General features: G+C 40.0%; 1 protein-coding gene across 9 annotated transcripts in view; it reads right to left on the bottom strand.

Annotated features, from left to right (window-relative positions):
• LOC103026130 (zinc finger protein 521) overlaps positions 1 to 21,907 on the bottom strand; it is a 250,362-nt gene that overhangs the window by 108,280 nt on the left and 120,175 nt on the right. For 8 of the 9 annotated variants that reach the window (XM_049483079.1, XM_049483080.1, XM_049483081.1 and 5 more), the window contains 2 exons: positions 15,479 to 18,966; positions 14,424 to 14,508 (listed from right to left, as the gene is read on the bottom strand). In XM_049483079.1, the coding sequence (XP_049339036.1) occupies positions 14,424 to 14,508; positions 15,479 to 18,610 (3,217 nt within the window). In that variant the 5' untranslated portion in view covers positions 18,611 to 18,966. The remainder of the gene's footprint in view (positions 1 to 14,423; positions 14,509 to 15,478; positions 18,967 to 21,907) is intronic. The other variant, XM_049483076.1, reaches the window with a different exon arrangement.

Below are 21,907 nucleotides of genomic sequence, written 5' to 3'. Positions count from 1 at the left end.
ACAGACATGCATAGACAGATAAACTGAGAGACAGATAAAAAATGATAGACAGATAGACATATGGGCGGATGGACCGACAGTTGGACATATTGATAGAAGATAAAATGTCAGAGAGACAGACAAAAAAATGACAGTTACAAAGACACAGATAGAAGTCAGAAAGATACATTTATATAGCTATAGCTAAACAGACAGACATGTATATATAGATAAATAGACACATAGACAGACATACTGAGAGACAGATCAAAAGGGACATTTTATAGACAGATTTATAGATGTGGAGACAGACAGACAGAGAGACAGATAGATAGATAAATAGATAGACTGTCAGACAAAGAGACAAAGCAATGAGATAGACAGGTAGGAAAGTCAGAAAGAGAGCTGAAAAGATAGATGGGCAGAGAGACATGCATAGACAGATAAACTAAGAGACAGATAAAAAAAGACATTTGATAGATAGACAGATAAAAAGACTATATAGATTTGATCTAATATTGTTTTATACTTCCTGACACTTTTGTCCTCTGCGCTGCTGTAACATTGCCAATTTCCCTGCTGTGGGATTAATTTTAAGAGGCTTATCTTGTCTTATATCTAATGTTAGTTAATTTAACTTAGTACACTAATAGTAATAAAAGTTTTGTTTCTATTTTCTTAAAAGTAATGGTGTCAGTATCAAGATTAGCTGAATGCACAACCCAATCTACCCAAGTAGTAAATGTTCTGTGGGGAAAAAAAACAGTTCAATATGTATGTTAGAAACTTGCTGGGGTCTTAGTGATGCTACACTAGACAGCAGACTGAAGTAAAATGCAGCTTTGTGTGAAGTAAAGTGTTTCTGAAAACTGTCAGTTAAATTTTTATTACAGGTACACACTTATGAGAACACTGGGTTCCTGCTAGGAGAATCACACAGAAAAACATTGCCTATTCTCAACAATTCCTTGTCAGGTTTTGGCACTGCAGTATCACAATTTCTGTTAGGTGCACCTTAGCTCTGACTCTACAGCAGGCCTACTATTAACTATACTGTAGACGTTAATCAACATCTAGGCAGGTAATTCCAGTGTAGAGTCAATATGAACAACTGCATTCAGACAGAAGGGGAACGGAGGAGTTCTTAATTGCGGGGAAATAAAGCCTGTCATGTAAATACGAGTCATGCCTGAGATGTGCATTAAGATATTTCATGTAGGACAGTTCATTATTAATGGCCTCCTGTATCTTCACCCAGAGCTCAAACAGTACCAAACACACAGCTGCGTGACTTTCTAAAACACCACACACCCAAACAGACAGACGGATCAAATTATAGATCAATTAATACAGCCACAGATTGCTATATAGACAGATAGACAGATGTGCAGACAGACAGATAGATCAACAACCATATAGACAGAGAGAGATAGCTAGCAAAAAAATACAGCTTGATAGATATTATGGACAATCACATAGATATAGATAGACAGACAGACAGACTTGTAGATATACATAGAGAAATATGAATGGACAGGTAGGTAGGTGTGTAGATAGATAGATAGATAGATAGATAGATAGATAGATAGATAGATAGATGAATGGATTGATGGGTAGGTAGTCAATAGGTAGAAAGGTAGGTATGTAGATAGACAGACAGACAGACATCCTGTCCCTCAGGGAGACAGACAAAACAATCAGAAGGCTAGACAGGTTAGAGAGACAGACCGTTAGAGAGACAGACAGGCAGACACTGATTTGTGTGTTTAATGTAACGTACACTGTTAACTCATATGATAAATATTGTAGTATTAGACCGCTGATTTATTCTGAACAGCAGTGTATAAGGCTGATGCTATAAGCTTCAGATAATAAACCCAGGCAGCGTATTCACTCTTACACAGTGTGTAGATACACAGAGAAGAGGAGGAGGAGGAGGAGGAGACGGTGTGGTTGAGGATTGATTGTGCAGGAAGTGAAATAAAGCATGCGGCTGACTGGCTCCGAGCATGCGGCGCAGGTCATGCGTAGTGTAAAGTGAGCGGTCACCCCCTCCCGCCTGCTTTTATTAATTGGTGATTAATAACACCTCTCCATTCGTTAGTGCAATCACCTCTGTGCAGTGGAGTGTGGCTCTGTTAATAAGCAATTACACACACCTTCCTGCTCGATGGCTTATACTTCTCCCTCCATCCCTCTCTCTCTCTCTCTCTCTCCCTCTCCCTCTCTCTTTCTCTCACTTCCTCTCTCGCTCATGTGCTGTGTACCGAGGGAATAAGCAGCGATAGTGCCCACACGACTATGCTTAATGCTCTTCATTCTCTATTTTCTCCTGCTCCTCCGCTTGCCGCTGGGAGTACTGAGGCACCTCCTATTTGTGGGTACTGGAGATACATAGGAGCACAAGAAAAATGAACTGGAGCATCATCACAGATAAGCGCTGAAATCTATCCACACTCCAGAGTTGGCACAAAGATATATATATTTATGTCACTGTGCTTTTCTGTATTTTTTGCGTTTTTATTTTTTTACACTGATTACAGTACATTGTTGGTGTCATGCAAAAAACTGTATTTCTAAGCATTTTAAGAACGGACCCAGAAAAATGTATGCATGAAGAGTCAAGCCACAATCCTGGATAATCTTCTCTGACACATGTAAAGTCAGCCACTGCCTCTTTTCAAACTACTGCTGATGCAGCATTGCTGAGTAGCATCACAGCGCACTCGGAGGAAAGCGCAGCGACTCGGTTCAGATACATCAGCTCACAGACGAAGCCTTGTGCTGATCAACATCACCCTTTGGAGTGATGAGGGGAAAGAGCACCATCTACTCTACCCACCCAGAGAGAGCAATGCCAATTGTGCTCTCTCAGGGTTCTGGCAGCTTATGGCAAGCTGCATGACAGGGATTTAAACCAGTGAATAAGTTTTATGTAATTTTCTATATTACGCTATAGAACTGATTGGAATGTTTAATTTGTTATTTGAAGATATATGGTTGTGGAAATTTCTAATTTGAATGTCCCATCCATCTGCACCTCAATCAAACTAATAATTCAAGTTGCCTTGCCATGAGCATGCTGGTCACCCTCACTCACAAGATAACACCTCACAATTTAAACTAGTGTGGGCATTTCCAAGCTTTTGTAATTTTTGTATTGTTTATTTCTTTTTTCAGAAGAACTATCTACATTTTAAATATCAGTTTATCAAAAATTATATTTATTACGGTTTTATTACTTATCAAGAGATTAGCACAATTATTGCCGCATCACTGGTGCTCCTATATAGGATATAATCAAAATATATGAATTCTACGCAATAAAAAAACCTACAAACAAAGTACGGCTCTGGGGCGAAACCTCGTTATAACTGATTCTGTATAATATTATGCCACATCCTATTCATCTTTCCAGCCTTGCGTAAGACGGACCACCCAAACCTCGCGGCAGCGTCTTGATGGGGTGCATTTTTTTCCCCTAATGCCCCTCAACACGACGTACAGTCAACATGTCATCGCTCAAAACCAATCCCGCGGGACCCTCAGACAACACGGCGTCATGGATAATTTGCAGTCTCTATTACAGGTTTTTTTACAGGTTTTTTTTTGTGGTACAGATAAAGCTGGGGCACGCATGCGATGCAGATGTACGGCCCACCGTCTCGCGCAGCAGAGGAGGGGAGGGGGCGCGTGGCAGGCTGGAGAAAGAAGCAAATTTGATTAAAAGCAGAAGGCAGGGAATGAGAGACGGGGGGAGCGGGGTCTCTTCTCGTTTTCCTCGTCTCCACCCTCCGCTCGCCCGCTTGGTAACGGCCCATGTTCTGCACCACACAGAGAGGCCAGCTGTACAGCAAATGTGCGCCCTACTCTGCCCCCTAAAACCCCCCAACCGCCACCCTCCTGCCTCCTGCCCATCCGTCCAGACCACTGTCTTTCTGTATCTCTCTTTTTTATTTTTCTATCTCTCTCTCTCTCTGTCTGTCTCTCTCACGGACAGAAGACTGGGCGTGTGCTCGGTTTGGGACCTGGCCACTGAATCCTGGTCAACTCCACCCCTTTAAAAAATATATAAATAAAACAAAATAGAAGAAAAAAAAAAAGTATTCTAAAAGGTGACCCTCCAAAAGCTCTCCCAGAATCACACTCAACTCACGGTTTTGAAAATTAAAAAAAGTTTGCACTATTTTGCAAGTCTACAGTTATTCAAACTGTATTTCCACATTAGTATCATATTTGAAGTCCATTTTATTGGTCCCAAATTAGAACCTTGTGGGATGCCACAATAAAATTCCATTTAACTGTGTGCAAATTTAACCTGGAAAAGAACTGTTTAGACATTCAAAAGGTTATTTTAGATGTCAGGATTCTACATAGAACAATTTTTAAGAGAGTTCTAAAAAAAGACCTGTCTAGTAAGTGTTTTTCCCAATGGAATAATCCAGGTTGAATAATGATTTTAGCAATTATATGATTTTTGAGTAGACATAAAAGTCTATACAGAAACATTTTAAATAATTTATAATTGTATAGTGTAATGCCCCTGTTTTCCTCTGCATGAGAAAACAAAATCATCTTTAATCTTCAATCTTAAATCTTGGAAGAACAGTCTACTGAATGTGTTACCCCAACGGGAAGGTCCAATTTGCCAGGTAAAAAAAAAAAAAAGAAAGAAAGAAAGAAAGAAAGAAAGAAAGAAAGAAAAAAAAAAGAAAAAAGTGTACAAGTGTAATTATTTGAGATGTCATTATTCTATATGTCTATATCTTTATTTTTCCCCCAAAGGGAAGAACAGTCTACTGAATGTGTTCCTCCAATGGTAAGATTCAATTTCCCAGTTAAAAGAACTGTGTACAAAGTTTTTTTTTTTTTTTCACCAATGAGAAGAAAAAGGCAAATAACCTTTTAAACAGCTAAACAGTTCTTTGAGTTGTCATAATTCTATATGTACATATTTTTTTCCCCTAAAGGGAAGAACAGGACACTAAATATGTTACCCCAAAGGGAAGGTCCAATTTTCCAGGTAAAAGAACTGTGTACAAACCCCCTCCCCCACCAAAGAGAAGAACCAGGCAAAAACAGTTCTCACAGTTGTCATAATTCTATGTGTACATATCTTTATTTATCCACCTACGGAAAGAAACCCTTTAATTAGTCAGGGCACTAATATCTCAGCCCACTAGACCCTGCTCACCCCCACCCCTCAAAAAATATTAAACAGACTCTGAAAGGTGACCCTCCTAATCAGCTTTCCCAGAATTCATCAGATTGTTTGTGGAAAGTTTGCGACCGTCCTTCAGACTGTCGCCCAACAGCTTGGCACGAGGCGCTTGGAAGGGGAAAAAAAGGACGGGCGAGAGGGGAAAAAGGAGGGAGTATTTGGGAGGATAGGAGGATAGGAAGAGCTGGAGGGGGGGAGGAGATTAGACCTTTATTCCTCGTGCCCGACAACCCTCGCATCAGGGTAGCCGAGGAGTAAGCGAGAGGTTTCGGCCCAGCAGGAGGAATAGAAGGGAAAAACAGGCTCCTACAGAGCTCCGGGGGTCAAAGTTCACACTGTTGTCAAAAAAGAGGAGGATTCGGAATCGCTGCCGCGCTGTTTGAGGCTTACCGGCTTATCTGTCAATGAAAGACCTTCACATTTGTCTTCGGGTCGTGGAAAAAGGTTGTTTTTAGACTTTTTGGCTGCGCTGATTCTTCTAGACTCCTCAACATGTACTGTATTTCTGCCAAAACCCAACCAAACCAAACCCAAACAAACCCAAAGGAACACAATGGAACCCGGAAGCAGCTGGAATTTATATTTTTTTATAAATAATTCAAATTGTGCAATATTTGTTTTAGTCTTTACAATTTATGTACACTCCAAAAGAATTCTTCAACAATTATTTAATGCTTAGCTATTAACAGAGTAATTGTTTCTGTGTCATATATATATATATATATATATATATATATATATATATATATATATATATATATATATATATATATATAATTAATAAATACATACAAAAATAAAAGCGCATCTATAAAATATATATATTTGCATATATAACTAATTTTAAGGTGGCATCTTAATCCCTGCAACAAATTCTTAAACTACACCTGCCATAGTGTCAAAGTCACATCACCACAACATTCATTTCAATTGATCTCAACTAAACTTTTTTCCCCGCTCCTCCTCACCAGAGTACTGATTGCATGCACTTGTTTCCAATTACTGTCATTCATATTAAGTTGTTGTAGTTTGCAAAGTATTGCCAACCATGTTATTTGCATACTGAGAGCATTGCCACCTGTTCTGTTGTCTATCCATGTTTGATCTTAGATTATCACTTGGTTTCTCTTATTATTTGACTGCCTGATAGTTGGTTTCTTGTTTTTTTTTTTTGACTACTCTGTCTATTTTCTTATGTATTTAACCCTATTCAACTGAGAGCACCTGGTTGTCATTCGAATATTAACCCAAAAGATTGTCCAACAAAGCAAAGGACCAAACATAATTCTATGCTGAGTGTAAAAATGTATACAAAATTCTTCAAAATTGTCCAAAATACAGCGGTGTGTTTTTTATTTATTTTTTTTTTATTAGGGCAGACTATCAGAAGCTCAAATCCGAGTTGATATTCTTTAGTGCGTCTGTATGGAGAGGAAGCATGAAGAAAAGCATGCATGCTGAGCGAACGGAGGCGTCAACAAACATCTAAAACAAATAAGGAAGCCAACAATAGCTTTGATAGAAACTACGGCAGCTGAGAGAGGCATAAATCCTGTCCTGTCCTGTCTTCTCCCCTTCTCCTCCCTTTTTTCTCCCCGTCTCCTCCATCTCTCTCTCTTCCTCTCTCCCTCTCTGGTGACAAATCAGATGCCTTTGGTGGTGTGAGTGGTCCATGCCAGCAAACTCCAAACTAAAGAGAGGCCAGCTGTCTTCTGGCCCGATTCAGAATTGCTCCTTGGTTGGTGGCAATGACTTTTCCCCCCCTTTTCTTTCTGTCTTTCATTTTTTTCTTTCTATTGCTCGATAGGAGCATCACATCCAGTCCCTGATCAGAGCCACCAGCTGTACGGCAAATGTGGATGGATCCATCTGGACCTCGAGCGCTGCAGGCTTCACTCCCTAGGCGTTCAGGGGCTACTAGCTCAGGCCAAGGCCACATCTCGCCTCCCGCACCTCCCGCACACAAACACCAACCTGATTAGGATGTTTCCTGTTCCAGAACACAGCTATATACTTTCAGTGCTGTTTAGTGGTTAATAAATGGCCTAACCTTGGTTATAACAGTTAATAATAGAGCTTATAATGCTCTATAATGTAGATATCACAACCATGGTCTCTGTAACCAATTGCGATGAACTATGGACGGCATAAATGTGATTTCTGCCACAGTAGCTTGACTGTTTGCATGGACAGCTCCTGCTGTGATGTCCACTGTGGGTGGTAATGTCTTCTTAAAAAGTCAAGCAGTAAGAAACTGCATTTGTGGGATGCATGGCGAGAATTCATCACCATGCTGTCAGTACCCGTAAGAACCGCACTCACTCCACAAAGCTGAGCTTATTACAGTACAGTAGGACCTCCAGTCCTATAAAAAATTGGGTTTATTAGAATATAGTAGAAATGTGATGAGTTAAAGCAGTCACACTACAAAATGAACCAACCACGCAACCCTACATACAGCACTGGGAGTTGATAGTTTCTACACCTGCAGTAGGCAGTGTCAGAGTCCACTAGAATTTAACTCCAAACTCGCAAATTTTAGAAGGACCAGAGATCAATACTCAAGACCATTCTTGGACTTAGAAGCGTCTTTCAGACTTAAATAATATAAAAAAAAAAACAATCACCCTTGTGGCGGGGGGGAAATAGGATAGTCCTAAACACTCGCAAGTGATTAAAATAATAGAGCACAAGTATTTAAAGCTCATCAAATCCTGTTTCTCTCATGCTAATAATGGGTCCCCTCTCAATTTGTGAACTCTGCAAAATGTCTAAGTGAACTGTAGAGACAGATCTAGCAGTCAATGATCTCTCACCAAGAGGTACACTACCCAAATGTATTATTCTATAAACTACAACATATTATTCTATGAACTATAAAAAAAGATTTCTCCCAAATTCCAAATAAAAATATTGTTAGAGCAATTATTTTGCAGAAAATGAGAAATGGCTGAAATAACAAAAAAAAAACGCAGAGCTTTTAGATCTCAAATAATGCAAAGAAAACAAGTTCATATTCATAAAGAGTTTTAGGAGATCAGAAATCAATATTTGGTGGAATAACCCTGGTTTTTAATCACAGTTTTCATGCATCTTGGCATGTTCTCCTCCACCAGTCTTACACACTGCTTTTGGATAACTTTATGCTGCTTTACTCCTGGTGCACAAATTCAAGCAGTTCAGTTTGGTTTGATGGCTTGTGATCTTCCTCTTGATTTTATTCCAGATTATTTCAATTTGGTCAAATCAAAGAAACTCAATTTTTAAGTGGTTTTATCTTTTTCCACTGCTAGTCAGTGAGGGTAGTAAAATTAACTTTTACTGTTAACTGGTTGCAGAAACCATAGTAGTGGGGTCACTGGGAAGTTTTGCACAGTGGCTAAACAGAGAGTATACGCTTTTCTACAGCCTCTCTTTCACCGAACACATCTCAGATTAGACTCCGAGGATGAACTATTTTCTTTTTTTGATTTGGTTTTGATCTGCCTTTATGTGGCGTCACATTGTCTATATATAGAGTTATCGGGGTGAATCAACAGCCATAAAGCAGGGAGCACGAAGTTGGGAACAGCACCCCAAAGAGCGGAGCGCCTGCTCCATTACCTACGCTAATAACGGCGACAGCTGAGCGGAGATGACCCCCGGCCTCCCGTTTCGCCTCTCCTGTGCAGATGGCCATTAAAAGGAGAAAGTGTCCCCTTTTTTCAAGGGAGAAGGCATTTAGAGCCTTTTCCAAATGAGGCCTTTGCTTCCTCCCCCCGTTTGCTTTTCTGGCACGCGCTGGCTGTGAAGTAATTACGGTCCAGTCCAGATTTACCCCCTCCGCCACCACCCACCCACGCGAAGTGTAGGAGGGAGACTGCGGTGGAGGCCGGAGCATCAGGAGTGCAGCAGGCCCATGCCAGTTGGACACTGACTTTCAGCCGTTCTGAAATTGCGGACAGTCGTGTGGCGCGGCTGCGGGCTGAACAGTTGTCACCTTGCAGAAGTTCATAGGGTCAAATCTGTACATCCGCACATTCAGCTTCTGCGGCCAAATGCACATTTAAAGGCAGTTTGGATCCAAACTCAACTGCAATTGCAATAAGCTTACGATCGCAGCACTTCCTGTGCTTTTGCTTATCGTGCAAGTTGGTCATTTACCCTCATTCAACAGCATGAACCAACCTCTAACTCCAGCTGGAGACCAACTTCAACAGACCATGCTATCCGACTGGAAGTAGACTGTGATGTCTCATGGTTAAAATGGCGTAGAATAGAATTATGGCTTTAATCATTTCTATGACATTTTGATGTTTTAAAACTTAAATGTCTTGCTCATGGTGTCCCCCTATAGTCGGGAGGTGGAATTTAAGCCAGGAAATTAACAGAGAATTAATCAAATATGACCATCAGAATCTCTTATCGACTTATTTTAGCAAAATTATTGTATTATATGACCATCAGATTCTCTCAGACTTGTTTAAGTAAAATAATTTTATTATATGACCAACAGAATCTCGATTTATTTTAGTCACATATTTTTATTGTATGAGCATCTGAATGTGGTTAACTTTAGAAACTTTTTTAGTCAAATAATTGTATTATATGACCATCACAATCTCTTATCAACTTATTTTGGTCAAATTCCTTTTTTTATATTACAATCAGAATCTGTTGTAGACTTATTTTAGTCAAATATTTTATTATATGACCATCAGAATCTCTCACTGACTTATTTTAGTCATATATTTTATTATTTGACCAACATTATCTCTTTCAACTTATTCGTGTCGTATATTTTGTCATCTGACCATTAGAATCTCTTACTTATTTTTGTCACATTTAATTATATGACCATCAAAATCTCTTATCAAATTATTTTAGTCATTTTTGTTATTATTATATGATGATCTGAACATCTTTTCAACTTATTTTAATCAAACATTTTATTATATGACCATCTGAATCCTTTAGCGACTTATTTTAGTCAATTATTTTATAATATGACCAACAGAATCTCTTATAGACTTATTTTTAGTCATATATTTTATTATATGACCAACTGAATCTGTTATAGACTTTTTTAGTCAATTATATTCTTTTTTTGGTTTTGTTATTAATCAAAATTACTGTTAATTTATCATCAATTATCAAGGTAAAATATTCAAATAATTGTGAATAAATTTGGACATCATATCACCCAGCACTAAGCCTTCCCTTAACAGGGACATGCTTTACACAAGCAGACCTTGGCAGATTTTTTTTTAGTTTTTACTAAATTTGCATGCACTTTATCAAAACCTCGTTAACCGTCTTCACGTTTTGCACTATTGTCTGAAAGTTTGAATCTGAACTGCCCTTTAGATGATGCTTAACATCAATGCCAATGTGGACCAACTTTGAAATCGACATATTCATCTCCACATGTAAAACTAGTATAAAAGAGCATTTAGTCGTAACTGTTTTAGGTCTGCTTGACGAGAGCACCCTGTAATGAAAGTCAATTCCGTTCCAGTCCAAAAGCTCCCTTCCCAAAGAAGACACCAGATAATTCAGAGTAATGAAAGATCCACCAAACAAACCGAATAAATGAATGAATTATGGGGTGAGCGAGATCAGAATTCAGAGAGCCGTGGACCGCCGGCGAAGAACAGCGTGTCTGCTTCAATTTCAAATCTTTCCCTCCAATATTCCACCTGAATACCAATAAAAGATGCTTGTGGGTGTGTTTGAATATTTACAGCTAGAAAACATACCCAGAGTCTTATGAACCTGAACTCAGACAACGATCGGTACATCAGAGTAATTACGCATTTAAAATGATTACACACTACAGATAAAGGGCATTTGGGTCAATAAGGGAATACTTCAAATATAATTTAATCTCATCAGATATGTATCAGTGTTTGATCACATATATTTCATTTATTGTAGAATTAATGCATAATTCAATGAAAAAAGCGTCAACTGAAGAGTTTGAATCTAAGCTTACTGTAAATAAGCGGAAGTGCGTTACTCACCCAAATAAAGAGTTTTCAGGAGAGAAATCTGTGTTGATTAACATCCAGCGACAATATTTTGTTTTCTTTTTTTTTTAAGAATTACAGTTTTGTTTACTTGTTACTTGTTTACTCTAGCTTCACCATTAGAAGGAAAACGTGGTGACACTCTTGCTCGCCTGAATGTAGGCATTCTAGTTACTATTCTATTACTAGTGTTGCTTAATGCGCCTTTTAATCTAGACCAGAAAATAGACGTTCATTGATAGTGCGGTATATATGGACAAAACTTACTTTTTTAGGTCTCTTTTTCCATCACTGTCTCTCCTTATACTTGACACTCTAGATGTTGTGTACAAGTCTGAACCATCCCAAAAAAAAAGTGCTTTCAACCAACAAACAGTATATATATATTTTTTTTTCATTGATGTTTGGACAACTCTTCGTCAGGACAATGAATTATGTGAAGCCACTCAACATCACGGTGAATCCTGCATTTAAAGTGGTGCTCTGAGCTGAGTGGAAAGTTTGGATAAAAAGCGGCGAGAAATAATATACCAAAACTGGCCGCGTGTGAGGAGCAACTTTTGCTAAAGTCTGCCAGCGAATCCTTGTGGGTGCGGCTTACATTCAGGTTTATAGCTTAATAGCCCAGAACTTACGGTGATATGGTTAATTAAAACAGATTATAATTGTCAGCATTGAGTCTAAAACAAGGCTTTATTGGTCAATACTAGACCATACATATTGTTGCTTTCCACTAAAAAAAAAAACAACAACAAAAAAAAAAAAAAATTGTCAATTTTTCATTTACTACATAATTTGAATGCACAAATCTGTCTCTTACACTGTGCCAATATTTCTTAATGAATGGATTAATAGAAATACTTCAAAATGAATATTAGTTTATTGAAATAAACTCATTCACTTCTATTCAAAGCATAGAAAGTTTTTTCTCTCTCCTGTAAAGTTGCTTTTATGGAGATAATATTTTTTTATTGGACAGTGGCGATATCGTCATAACCTCTTCAAAGGTCAACGTCAATGTTTAGCTCTCAATGATCCTGAACTTCTCAACTCCTCTCCATACTTGAGACCACCTCTCAGCCCAGTCTAACGTACCTCTGGCCCTTTTCTACACAAGAGATAACTCCTTGACCCTTAGAAACAACCCACAAACAACAAAACACACGCTGTTCTCCAACAAAAACGCCCACTCACCTCCCAATTACTGTCTCACCCTCCAGCACAACATCCAAAGATTAGAGAAGAACCGCCGCAGTAAATATTGAGAAAACCTGGCTTAGTCACTCACGAAACTGTAGCGCAGACATCCTCAACATCCAGGAAAACAGACGATAAAACGGAACATCATGGAAAAAATGTGTTTGTAGTTATGCAATCTTCTGCCATCCCACAGATCCTGCATCTCATTACAGTGATGACAATATGCTCCCAAACCTCCACTAGCTACTAAATGCCGGGCTCTCTCTCTCTCTCTCTCTGAGTGATTGAGAGCTGTGATTTGATCTGCGTGAAAGTATTTTCCACAGATGTTAAAATGTTTATGGCAAAACAAACAGAAAGAGAAATAAATATAAATAATAAAAAACCCGAAACCATTATATAAGCCACATCATGGAATAACAACATAACTTCTAACTGGTGGAACAGCAGTATAATAAGAGAGAAGCTATAACATGCTGACAGCTCTCCTCTGTTCTCCACCATATTTGGCAACTTCACGGCTAAAGTAAATAGAGGACTTTGACAATTCTTTCCTCTTCCATGTAAAAGTTGTGGTGGAATTTAAACATTTATTCCCATTCACCGTATTTTTTGCACTATAAGAAGCACTTAAAATCCTTTAATTTTATACAGGAGTTTCAGTTTAGTTCTCCAGCACCGAGACTGGAGTAGCATTAGCATTCTTTTGCAGTTCAGAGGTGAGTATATCAGACTGTAGCTTGCGCGTTTACCATGTTAAAACAAGCTACGTTGGATGAAACGCCAGCTAAGTAAAGAAAAAATGACTTGTAAGAAATGAAGGTCAGTCAATGCAAAATAAAAATAAAAAAATTAAGGAAGTATTCTCAAGTGAAACTGCAACGACTATCAAAAACATTATTATGATGAAACTGGCATTCATCAGGACTGGCCCAAGAAAGGAAAAACAAGAATTCACAGGACCCCATATATATATTTTACATATATTCATTTTATGTGGTTCTTCATAGTCTGGATGACTCACATATACATTTCACAATGTGCGAAGAAAAAAAAAACATTGAATGAGAAGGTGTGTCTACACTGGAACTGTGACTGGAACTGTATGTCTTTTCCTTAATAAACATTTTTTTTTAAGACGTCAACCTGGTATATTGTATAGATAATTACTACAGTTACGAACTAATGAAATATATGCTGTAGCTCCATGTTAAACCACTTCCTGCATTTACTTTCTGGCACCTCTACAAGTCTATCCAACAAGCACAGAGAAAATGTGTTGTGGTGATGCATTTTGATGTGATTATATCAAGTTCTATACGAAAATCCAAACCAGGAGGAAAATACTTCAAGTTTACAAAGTCTTTAACTAATTCAGACCAGAGCAAACCAACAATAAAAGTGTGAAAACATTCTTAGAGTCTTCAAACTCAAGATTGTTCTCTATCTCAACCAATTTTATTTTATTTATTTACCAGCAGGGCAAATAATTGATCAAAACACTAGTAGAATAGAATATCTGCTCTTATAACTCTTTTACAAACTATAGTTTCAGATTTCCCCTACCATCTTTTTTTTTTTTTTACCTTTCTCATATATGTCCTCAGGCCTTTCGCCAAGAGTGTTACTGTAAAAGGAAATACACTCTTAACTTTACTCCACTGATCAAATTAAAATGCATGAAACACACTTTATCCATGCAGTGGGCTTTAATTGTAATTTCTTGTGAAACCACATAGTCAGCTTAGTTCTGAGCCATAATTAGAGGTGGGGTAGAGTAGGGGAAATCTCTGGAGGTGCAATTGTTGGTTAACTGAATACAATGGACTAGCTGAGTTTGAATGTTTATAGCTTTATTTGCAGGATATCTGGTTATCTGGAAGATTTTGGACAATAAAACTATGTAACTACAACTAAAAACTACAGTTTTTAAATTTTATTTTTAATTAATTGCTGGTAAAATACCTGTGATGAAACACGGAGTTAAAAACAAATGGAAAGATTTTGAAACTTACCAATCATATGATTAGCCACATGAACCTGAATGTCCCATTCGCTGTGGAAGACCATTTGACACTTTATGCACTGGTAGGTTTTCTTCTGAACAGGGACAAAAAAAGAGAAGGAAGTTCGAGTGAGACTTTAAACAACTTATCGATCCATAACAATCAACATATTTAACACAATTATTATTCATTATTTTGAGGAAAAGAAGGCTGACATGCCTACTGAGTCCCATCACTTTTGCCACAACCCATTAAAGCTAATTATTGCTGTTATATTAGTCTGACATGTGAAAAAATACTTACAGAACCTGCATATTTTCTTTTGTGGTTTCTGTGATTTGAGTCACTTATATTAATATTAAGGTCATATTAAGGTCACGATCATTACTACTCACTGTGCTGTCCACTGTGGGAGGTATTGCCTCCTATAATTTATTTCTCATACACACCTGACACTGTGGATTAGGTAAAAAGGTAAATTCATCAATCCATCAATGGCCAATCCATCCGCAATCTATCCACTCTCCCAGAATATCTATGTCACCTTGTCATGAGCATGTTGTCCAGTGTCAATCACAAGATAGCACCTCACAACTTATACACAGACGTTGGCATTCCCAAGAGACTACTTAAAAATTGATTTTACCGAATTAAAAAAAACTCTGGAATATAATGAACAGGAAGATGGATGATCACAAGCCATCAAGCTGAACTGCTGGAAATTTTGCACCAGGAGTAAAGGCATAAAGTTATCCAAAAGCAGTGTGTAAGACTGGTGGAGGAGGACATGCCAAGATGCATGAAAAAAACTGTGATTAAAACCAGGATTATTCCACCACATATTGATTTCTGAACTCTTAAAACTTTATGAATATGAGCTCTGCATCTTTTGTTATTTCAGCCATTTTTCATTTTCTGCGAATAAATGCTCTAAAGGACAATATTTTTATTTGGAATTTGGGAGAAATGTTGTCAGTAGATTATAGAATAAAACATCAATTTTCATTTGCTCAGACATATACCTATAAATAGCAAAATCAGATAAACTGATTCAGAAAATTTACCTCTTCACTTTGTGATGGGCTCACTCTGGGCATGGGGGATCCTTGAGGGGTCCTCAGTTGACCTCCGCTGCCCTCTCCAGTCTGATCCCTGTGCACTGTTGAAAGATGCGTCTGCAGCTCGGCCTCCGACTCAAACTTCACGTTGCAGCTGGAGCACCGCGTCTTGGCAACCGTGGAGGATGTGGACGAATTGGATGATGTGGAATAGGAGGTTCCCTTCACCTTCACCCCACTAGGGCTCAGACTCTCTCCTTGGGTCCAACCAGCAGCGGAGATGGCAGGTGTTTGTATGCCTAGATGTTGCTGCTTCCCACCGTTTATGGTTGGGCTGGAGCTCTTGCTACCAGCAGCACTTACACAGGAGGCACACAGACCGTAGGGCAGTCCGTTGATGTCAAGCTTCACCAAGTCCTGCTTAGAGCGGAACTCCTTTAGGCAAGAAGCACACTTAAAGAGCTTCTGGCTCTGGTGGTGGTGGTGGTGTGTAACGACTGACCGAACACTAGGGTGATTCGTGGACATGGCTCCTGTTTTCTGCATGTGGAAGGTACCATGGATCTTGAGCTCCAAGGTGGAGGTGACTGTCTGCATGCAGACCACACAGCGGAAGCCAGTCAGGGAGTTGCGCAAATCTGGATGCATCTGACAGTGCTCCAGGAAGTCCTCCTCGCTATGCAGTGGCAACTTGCAGATTCGGCAGCTGCCGGTGTCCAGGCTCTTGCTATGCGTGACCTTATGCTCTGTCAGGGTAAGCAGAGAAGGGAAACGCTCTCCACAAATGGGGCACATGTAGTGTTTAACAGGTCCCAAATGGGTCTGCATATGTTCCCGGAGCCCAGCCTCAGAGAAGAACGTTCTAGAGCAAACGTTACATTTATGGCTGCCCTTGATCATTTCTGCCTTCTTCTTGTGTATGGCACTCTCCCCCGGACGGATGTTGTGATCCCGAAGCTGGTGATTGGTTAAGAGGGACTCCATGGTGTAAGATGCCCCGCAAATGTCACAGCTGTACATAACCTCAGATGAATCAACGTCCTCTTCGCTGCCATCGTGGCTGTTGTGAGACTCCCCTGTACCAGCACCTCCATGGCTATTGGTGAGGATACCCTGCAGATCTGAGTCATCTTTGGCAACCGAGTCGCCACCACCGCTCGTAGAGCCGTTGGTTCCACAATTCTGGGCTTTACCCTCGAACACACAATGCTTCTCACGCAAGTGACGTTCAAGCAAGATAATGGCATGGAAAGCTTTACTGCAGAAGCGGCAGTTGTACTTCTTGCTGTGTGTGGTAATATGGCACTGTAACTCCACTTCCGTGCCGAAGGACTCACCGCAAAATATGCAGCGGTGCACTCTGCCCTGGTTCTCCAAGTGACTGTGCTTGACGTGCACTTGAAGGTCAGTCTCGTGTCGGAAATCCCAGTTACACGAAGTACAGCGGTAGACCTTCTTCTCGTTGCTGTGCTTGACTGCAAGATGGAGCTGAGTTGACACTTTCGAGTCGAATACTTCCTGGCAGAGAGTGCAGCGAAAGAACACAAAGGTGTGCATGTCAAGAAGATGCTTCTGCAGATCATCGACTGAGGTGAACTGCTTGTCGCAGCTCTCGCAGATGTAGTACGTGGAGGTGATCGTGAAGTGGACCGTCACATGCTTCAGCAGGGCCTCCTGGTTGGGGAAGTCTTTGTTGCACTGCGGACAGGTGAGCTGTGGCAGCACACCATCAAGGTGAGTCTTCAGGTGCGTCTGGAAAAGGTCTAGACTAGTGTATTTGGCACCGCACTGATTACAGATGAATTCACTCGATGAACGGGAAGAGGTGCTACCCTGTTTGAGCAGCATGGTCTGCTCTACCGATATGGGAGACGAAGGGCTGAGTGCTCTGTGGGTTCTTCTCCCGTTGTTGATATAGTTTAGTGCCAATGGGATGTTCTTATGGTTCTCTTTGATGTGTTTGTTCAGCTTCAGAACACTGTTGAAGATGGGGGAGTTGGTGCAGTACGAGCAAGAATAGACCTCCACAATGGGATCTTTGGGAGTAACTGCTAGAGGAGAGTCAAATCGCAAGCTACCAGAATCACAGTGCGTCTGTCGGACATGCTCTTCCAGAGTGGCCTCGGTCAAAAATCCCATGAAACACTGGGGGCAGAAAAAGGCATTGCTTTCTTTGGCCACTGGACTGGGAAAGCCGTGTGAACACCGGATGTGTTCCTGCAGGGCATTGAGGTCTCCAAGCATCTCTGGGCAAAAGTTGCACTGCAGCAGGGAATCAGACAGGCTAGCGAGTAAGGCAGAAGGATCTTCAGCATTGTGGACCTGTTTCAGATGCTCATTCAAGTTGAACAGAGATGGGAGAACCTCCAGGCAGAACTGGCAGGTGTGGGCCTGCTCTGGTTTGTCCACATGCATGGTCTTTAGGTGGATCTGAAGAACTGCTAGACTTGAGAATACTTGTTTGTTGCAGTAAATGCAGCTGTAAGCTACTTTTGGCTGTTTGGCAGGTCGTCCGCAAATATCGGTGGCATGCTGAGCGGCACGCTTTCGTCTTCCGCGCGTCTTGGGCACAGTGGGGGCAGGGTCCACCATGGTTGAACTGTCTACGGAAAGGTTCGAGTCTGGGGTGGTGCTTGAAACAGACGTATAACCCACAGTCAATAGCGAAGGACTATTACTGTGGTTACTGGACTCTGGCAGTTGGTGGATGTCCATGTGGGCATACAATTCTTCCAACGTGGCAAAATGCTCAGAACACACAGTACAAATATGGCCCTTTCTGTCTCTGCCGTGCACCTGGTCAATGTGGCTCAGTAGAGTACCCTCATCACTAAATGGCTCGTGGCAATAGATGCACTGCAGGCCAGGCCCCAGGCTCCCTTCCTCGGGAGGCGAGCATTCAGGATGGCATTCCGCAATGTGCTTCTGGAGCTCCTCTGGCACATCGAATCCTTCTTCGCAACGGCTGCACTTTCTAGTTTCCTTCACTTTCCACTCCTCCGTTCGGGAAAGCCCCGTGCCCTGACCATCCTTCCCTCGTTCGTGCACTTGCATGTGTCCATGGAGGGAGCTGGAGGACAGGAATCCTCGGCGGCACACGGGGCATTTATGCGGCTTGTTTGCGGCGTGAGTCTTCATGTGGATCTTGAGGTGGTCGCTGCGTGAGAAAGAAGAGTCGCACTCGCCGCAGTGGTACTTCTTGTCGCCGGTGTGGAGCTTGACGTGTCTGTCTCGGCTGCGCTTGTGCTTGAACAGACGGCTGCAGAACGTGCAGCTGAAGGGGAGCTTGTCGCTATGGCTCTGCTCGTGGCGCTTGAGGAAGCTCAGGCGACTAAAAGATTTGTCACAAAACTGGCACGGATAGGGCAGGCCAGGGCCTCCTTCGTCTTCACCGAAATCGTAGTCATCCCCGTGGGCTGGAGATGTCTGGTCTTTGCTAGACGGTGAAGAGGCAGGCCAGGAACACAAAGGGTCATCTTCTAGATCAGCACCATCTGCACACAAAGACAAGACAAAATGGGCTTTACTGAAAATGCATGCAATTATGTACAGTATACGAACAAAGGTACTGAGACAGACTCTTAATCACTGAAATTAGTTGTTCAATTTAGTCCCAAAAGCATCAATGTCTGCTTGCATGTCAGCTTTATTTATTTATCTTTAACACAACGGTTTTATTTAAGTTATTTAAGATATCTGAACATGTTGTGTCCCAATGTCTGAATAGTATTAATGATCACAAGTGTATTGCTTTTTTAAAAAGTGATGCAAATGCACACTGTATTATTATCAGGGATGTACTTGCGAACATATTATGCCTGTCATGATACATATTTTACATATTTTTACTTTTTTTTTTAAACCACATAATGCAACTGATATAATAATACAACAGTCTAATAAAAATATATATTGCTAAAACAAATGCAATAAATACACACTTATTTTTTAAACAAAGTCAACATGCCAGTTCATTGATGGTAATGGGCAGTCCTTGTTATGAAGAGATGCAAATGCAAATACAATGTGAAAGAAAGTGAGAGACAGACAGAGAGAAAGAGGGAAAAGTGTGTTTGTGAGAGAGAGAGAGGGAGAATATTCAGTTAGAATGACAAAGTGGACTCCATAATAAAGGCTAGGAAATTAACCTTGTGGGTGGCCATCTAATGGCAATACCCACTGTGACTGTAAAAGCAATTTCTGACATTTCCATCCAAAAGCAAGCTGGGGTGGTGGGGAGGGGGTTTGTTTGGATGGACTCCTGGCATTAGGTAAATTACTACACTTTCACTTTACAACAATTGCTTTCATTGTTCTTGCAAATGAAAGGTCTCAAATTTACTATTAGGATATTGTTCACTTCTCTCACAAAAAAAACAGGCTCACCAAGAATACCACAAACATTAGACTAATAAATCAATATAAAGAAAAACACAGTCAACTCAGTCGTATATCTGTGTGTGTGTGTGTGTGTTTGTATTTATAAAGTGCAAATAGACAAGAATTGCTCTGTGGCACAATGCCAAGAACAACATTACACTGATGAGCCGATATATCATTATCACATAACAACAGCAAGTCAATATATGGGATGTATACGCAATCCACAGACTCATCAAATGTCATTTGACAGGGACTAGCACTGTGGGGGGGGGTCACTGTCTGTTCACACAGAGCAGTAATGCATTCTATGATGTATTTCAGGTATGCACTTGACACTGTAGATCAAGGAATGCAAAATGTCCATAAAACTACGGAAATGCAACATCCCATCCATCTGCACCCGCTGCTGTAACTCACTTCATTTCCAGTAATTTACGTCACCTTGCCATGAAAATGCCTCTCTCACAAGATAACACCTCATAGCTTATACAGGAGTGGGCATACCCTGAGTTAACACTTTTTAAATATGGTAGTATATACTGGCTAACCTTTATATAAGGGATGAACAATATCAGAATTATATCAATATTGGTTGATAATTGCTATTAGTTTATAATAATCTGCATTGGCTGGAATAGGCAATAATTTAAAACACTACTTGATGTATTTATTGTATGCTGGAAATGTAATAAGCGAAACTGAGCACACTACTACAGTTGACCAACACTAGCTTTTAAGTTTACATAGCAAATAAGCATTGGCAGATGTACACATTTAATATTGGAAATCAGCATCAGCCCAGAATTCTCACACAGGGGCATTCCTAATATATTTTCTTTATGCTTTTTACAAGCGCATTTAAAAAATAAATTGAATATCATTGAAAAGTTACTATATTTTAGTAATTCAGTTCAAAATGTGAAACTATATTATAATATTATATAGATGTATTACACACAGAATGATCTATTTTAAACGTTTATTTTTTTAAATCATTTTATTGCTGATGATTATGGCTTACAGACTGAACTGGGACTTGATATAACTCCGTGCACCAACACTAGCTGATGACATCACTGATGAAACCATCACTGATTGTGGAAACCCCCAATTCCCATAATCCCTTAATTTCCAAATGAAATGCAAAATTTACTGATGGTCAGTGATGCTTTGGAGAGTCATGTCATCTACTGGTGTTGGTACAGCACTTCATGCATACCTCTGCTGACAATTTTTATGGATATGCGGATTTCATTTTCCAGCAGGACTTGGCACACTGCCCACACTGCCAAAAGTACCAATTGGTTTTACATAATATTTAAAGTTTCTAAAACACTGATTTTTGAGTTTTATTTGGCTGTAATCCAGAATCATCAAAAATAAAAGAAATAAACACTTAAAATAGATCACTCTGTGTGTAATACATCTATAAAATATACTGAAATAAAGTAATTTTTCAGTGACATTCAAATTTTTTAAGATGCACTAGTATATGTTTCCCTTATAATTCCCTATATTATTTAGAAGTTATATGGTCTTTTAAGCCTATGGTTTAAAAGGTGTACTGTGAATACTTCATAGAATGCCCACTGACTGTTCAATTATTACTCATGATTAACATTATGCACTGCAGCTTTTCCTGTTTTAATAAAAGTGTAATCCCAGTCAATGGGAAAAGAGAAAGAGAGAAAAAGAGAGAGAGAAAGAGGAGGTAAAAGTGGGAAAGAGGAAAAACAAGGGAAATAGGCAAGATTTATGAGACATCTGCGGGAAGGCATAAAACTCCTCATCCTTGAACTTGCCTGGCTTCTCCAGCCACTTCAATTGTTATTGTATTTTTTTTGTTTCATTTTGTTTTGTTTTTTTTTTTCAAACGCGGTGCTCTGCCTTCTGTCAGGATAACATGCCCTCTTCGATCACTTAACCCACTGTTGCATATCTTCAGGAAACAGATGAGGTCACAGGTCGACCCCCTGTTCCTCAAACTGCTGAAAGAGGCACATTGACGGGCCACCCTTGCAGCGTCCTCTTGCAGGAAACCTCCCACCCCGG

Source organism: Astyanax mexicanus, chromosome 8 (genome assembly GCF_023375975.1).
Source record: "Astyanax mexicanus isolate ESR-SI-001 chromosome 8, AstMex3_surface, whole genome shotgun sequence".
NCBI classification, from domain to species: Eukaryota; Metazoa; Chordata; class Actinopteri; order Characiformes; family Acestrorhamphidae; genus Astyanax; species Astyanax mexicanus.
The sequence above is the reverse complement of the archived record's forward strand: the minus strand, read 5'-3'. Positions and strand labels throughout refer to the sequence as shown.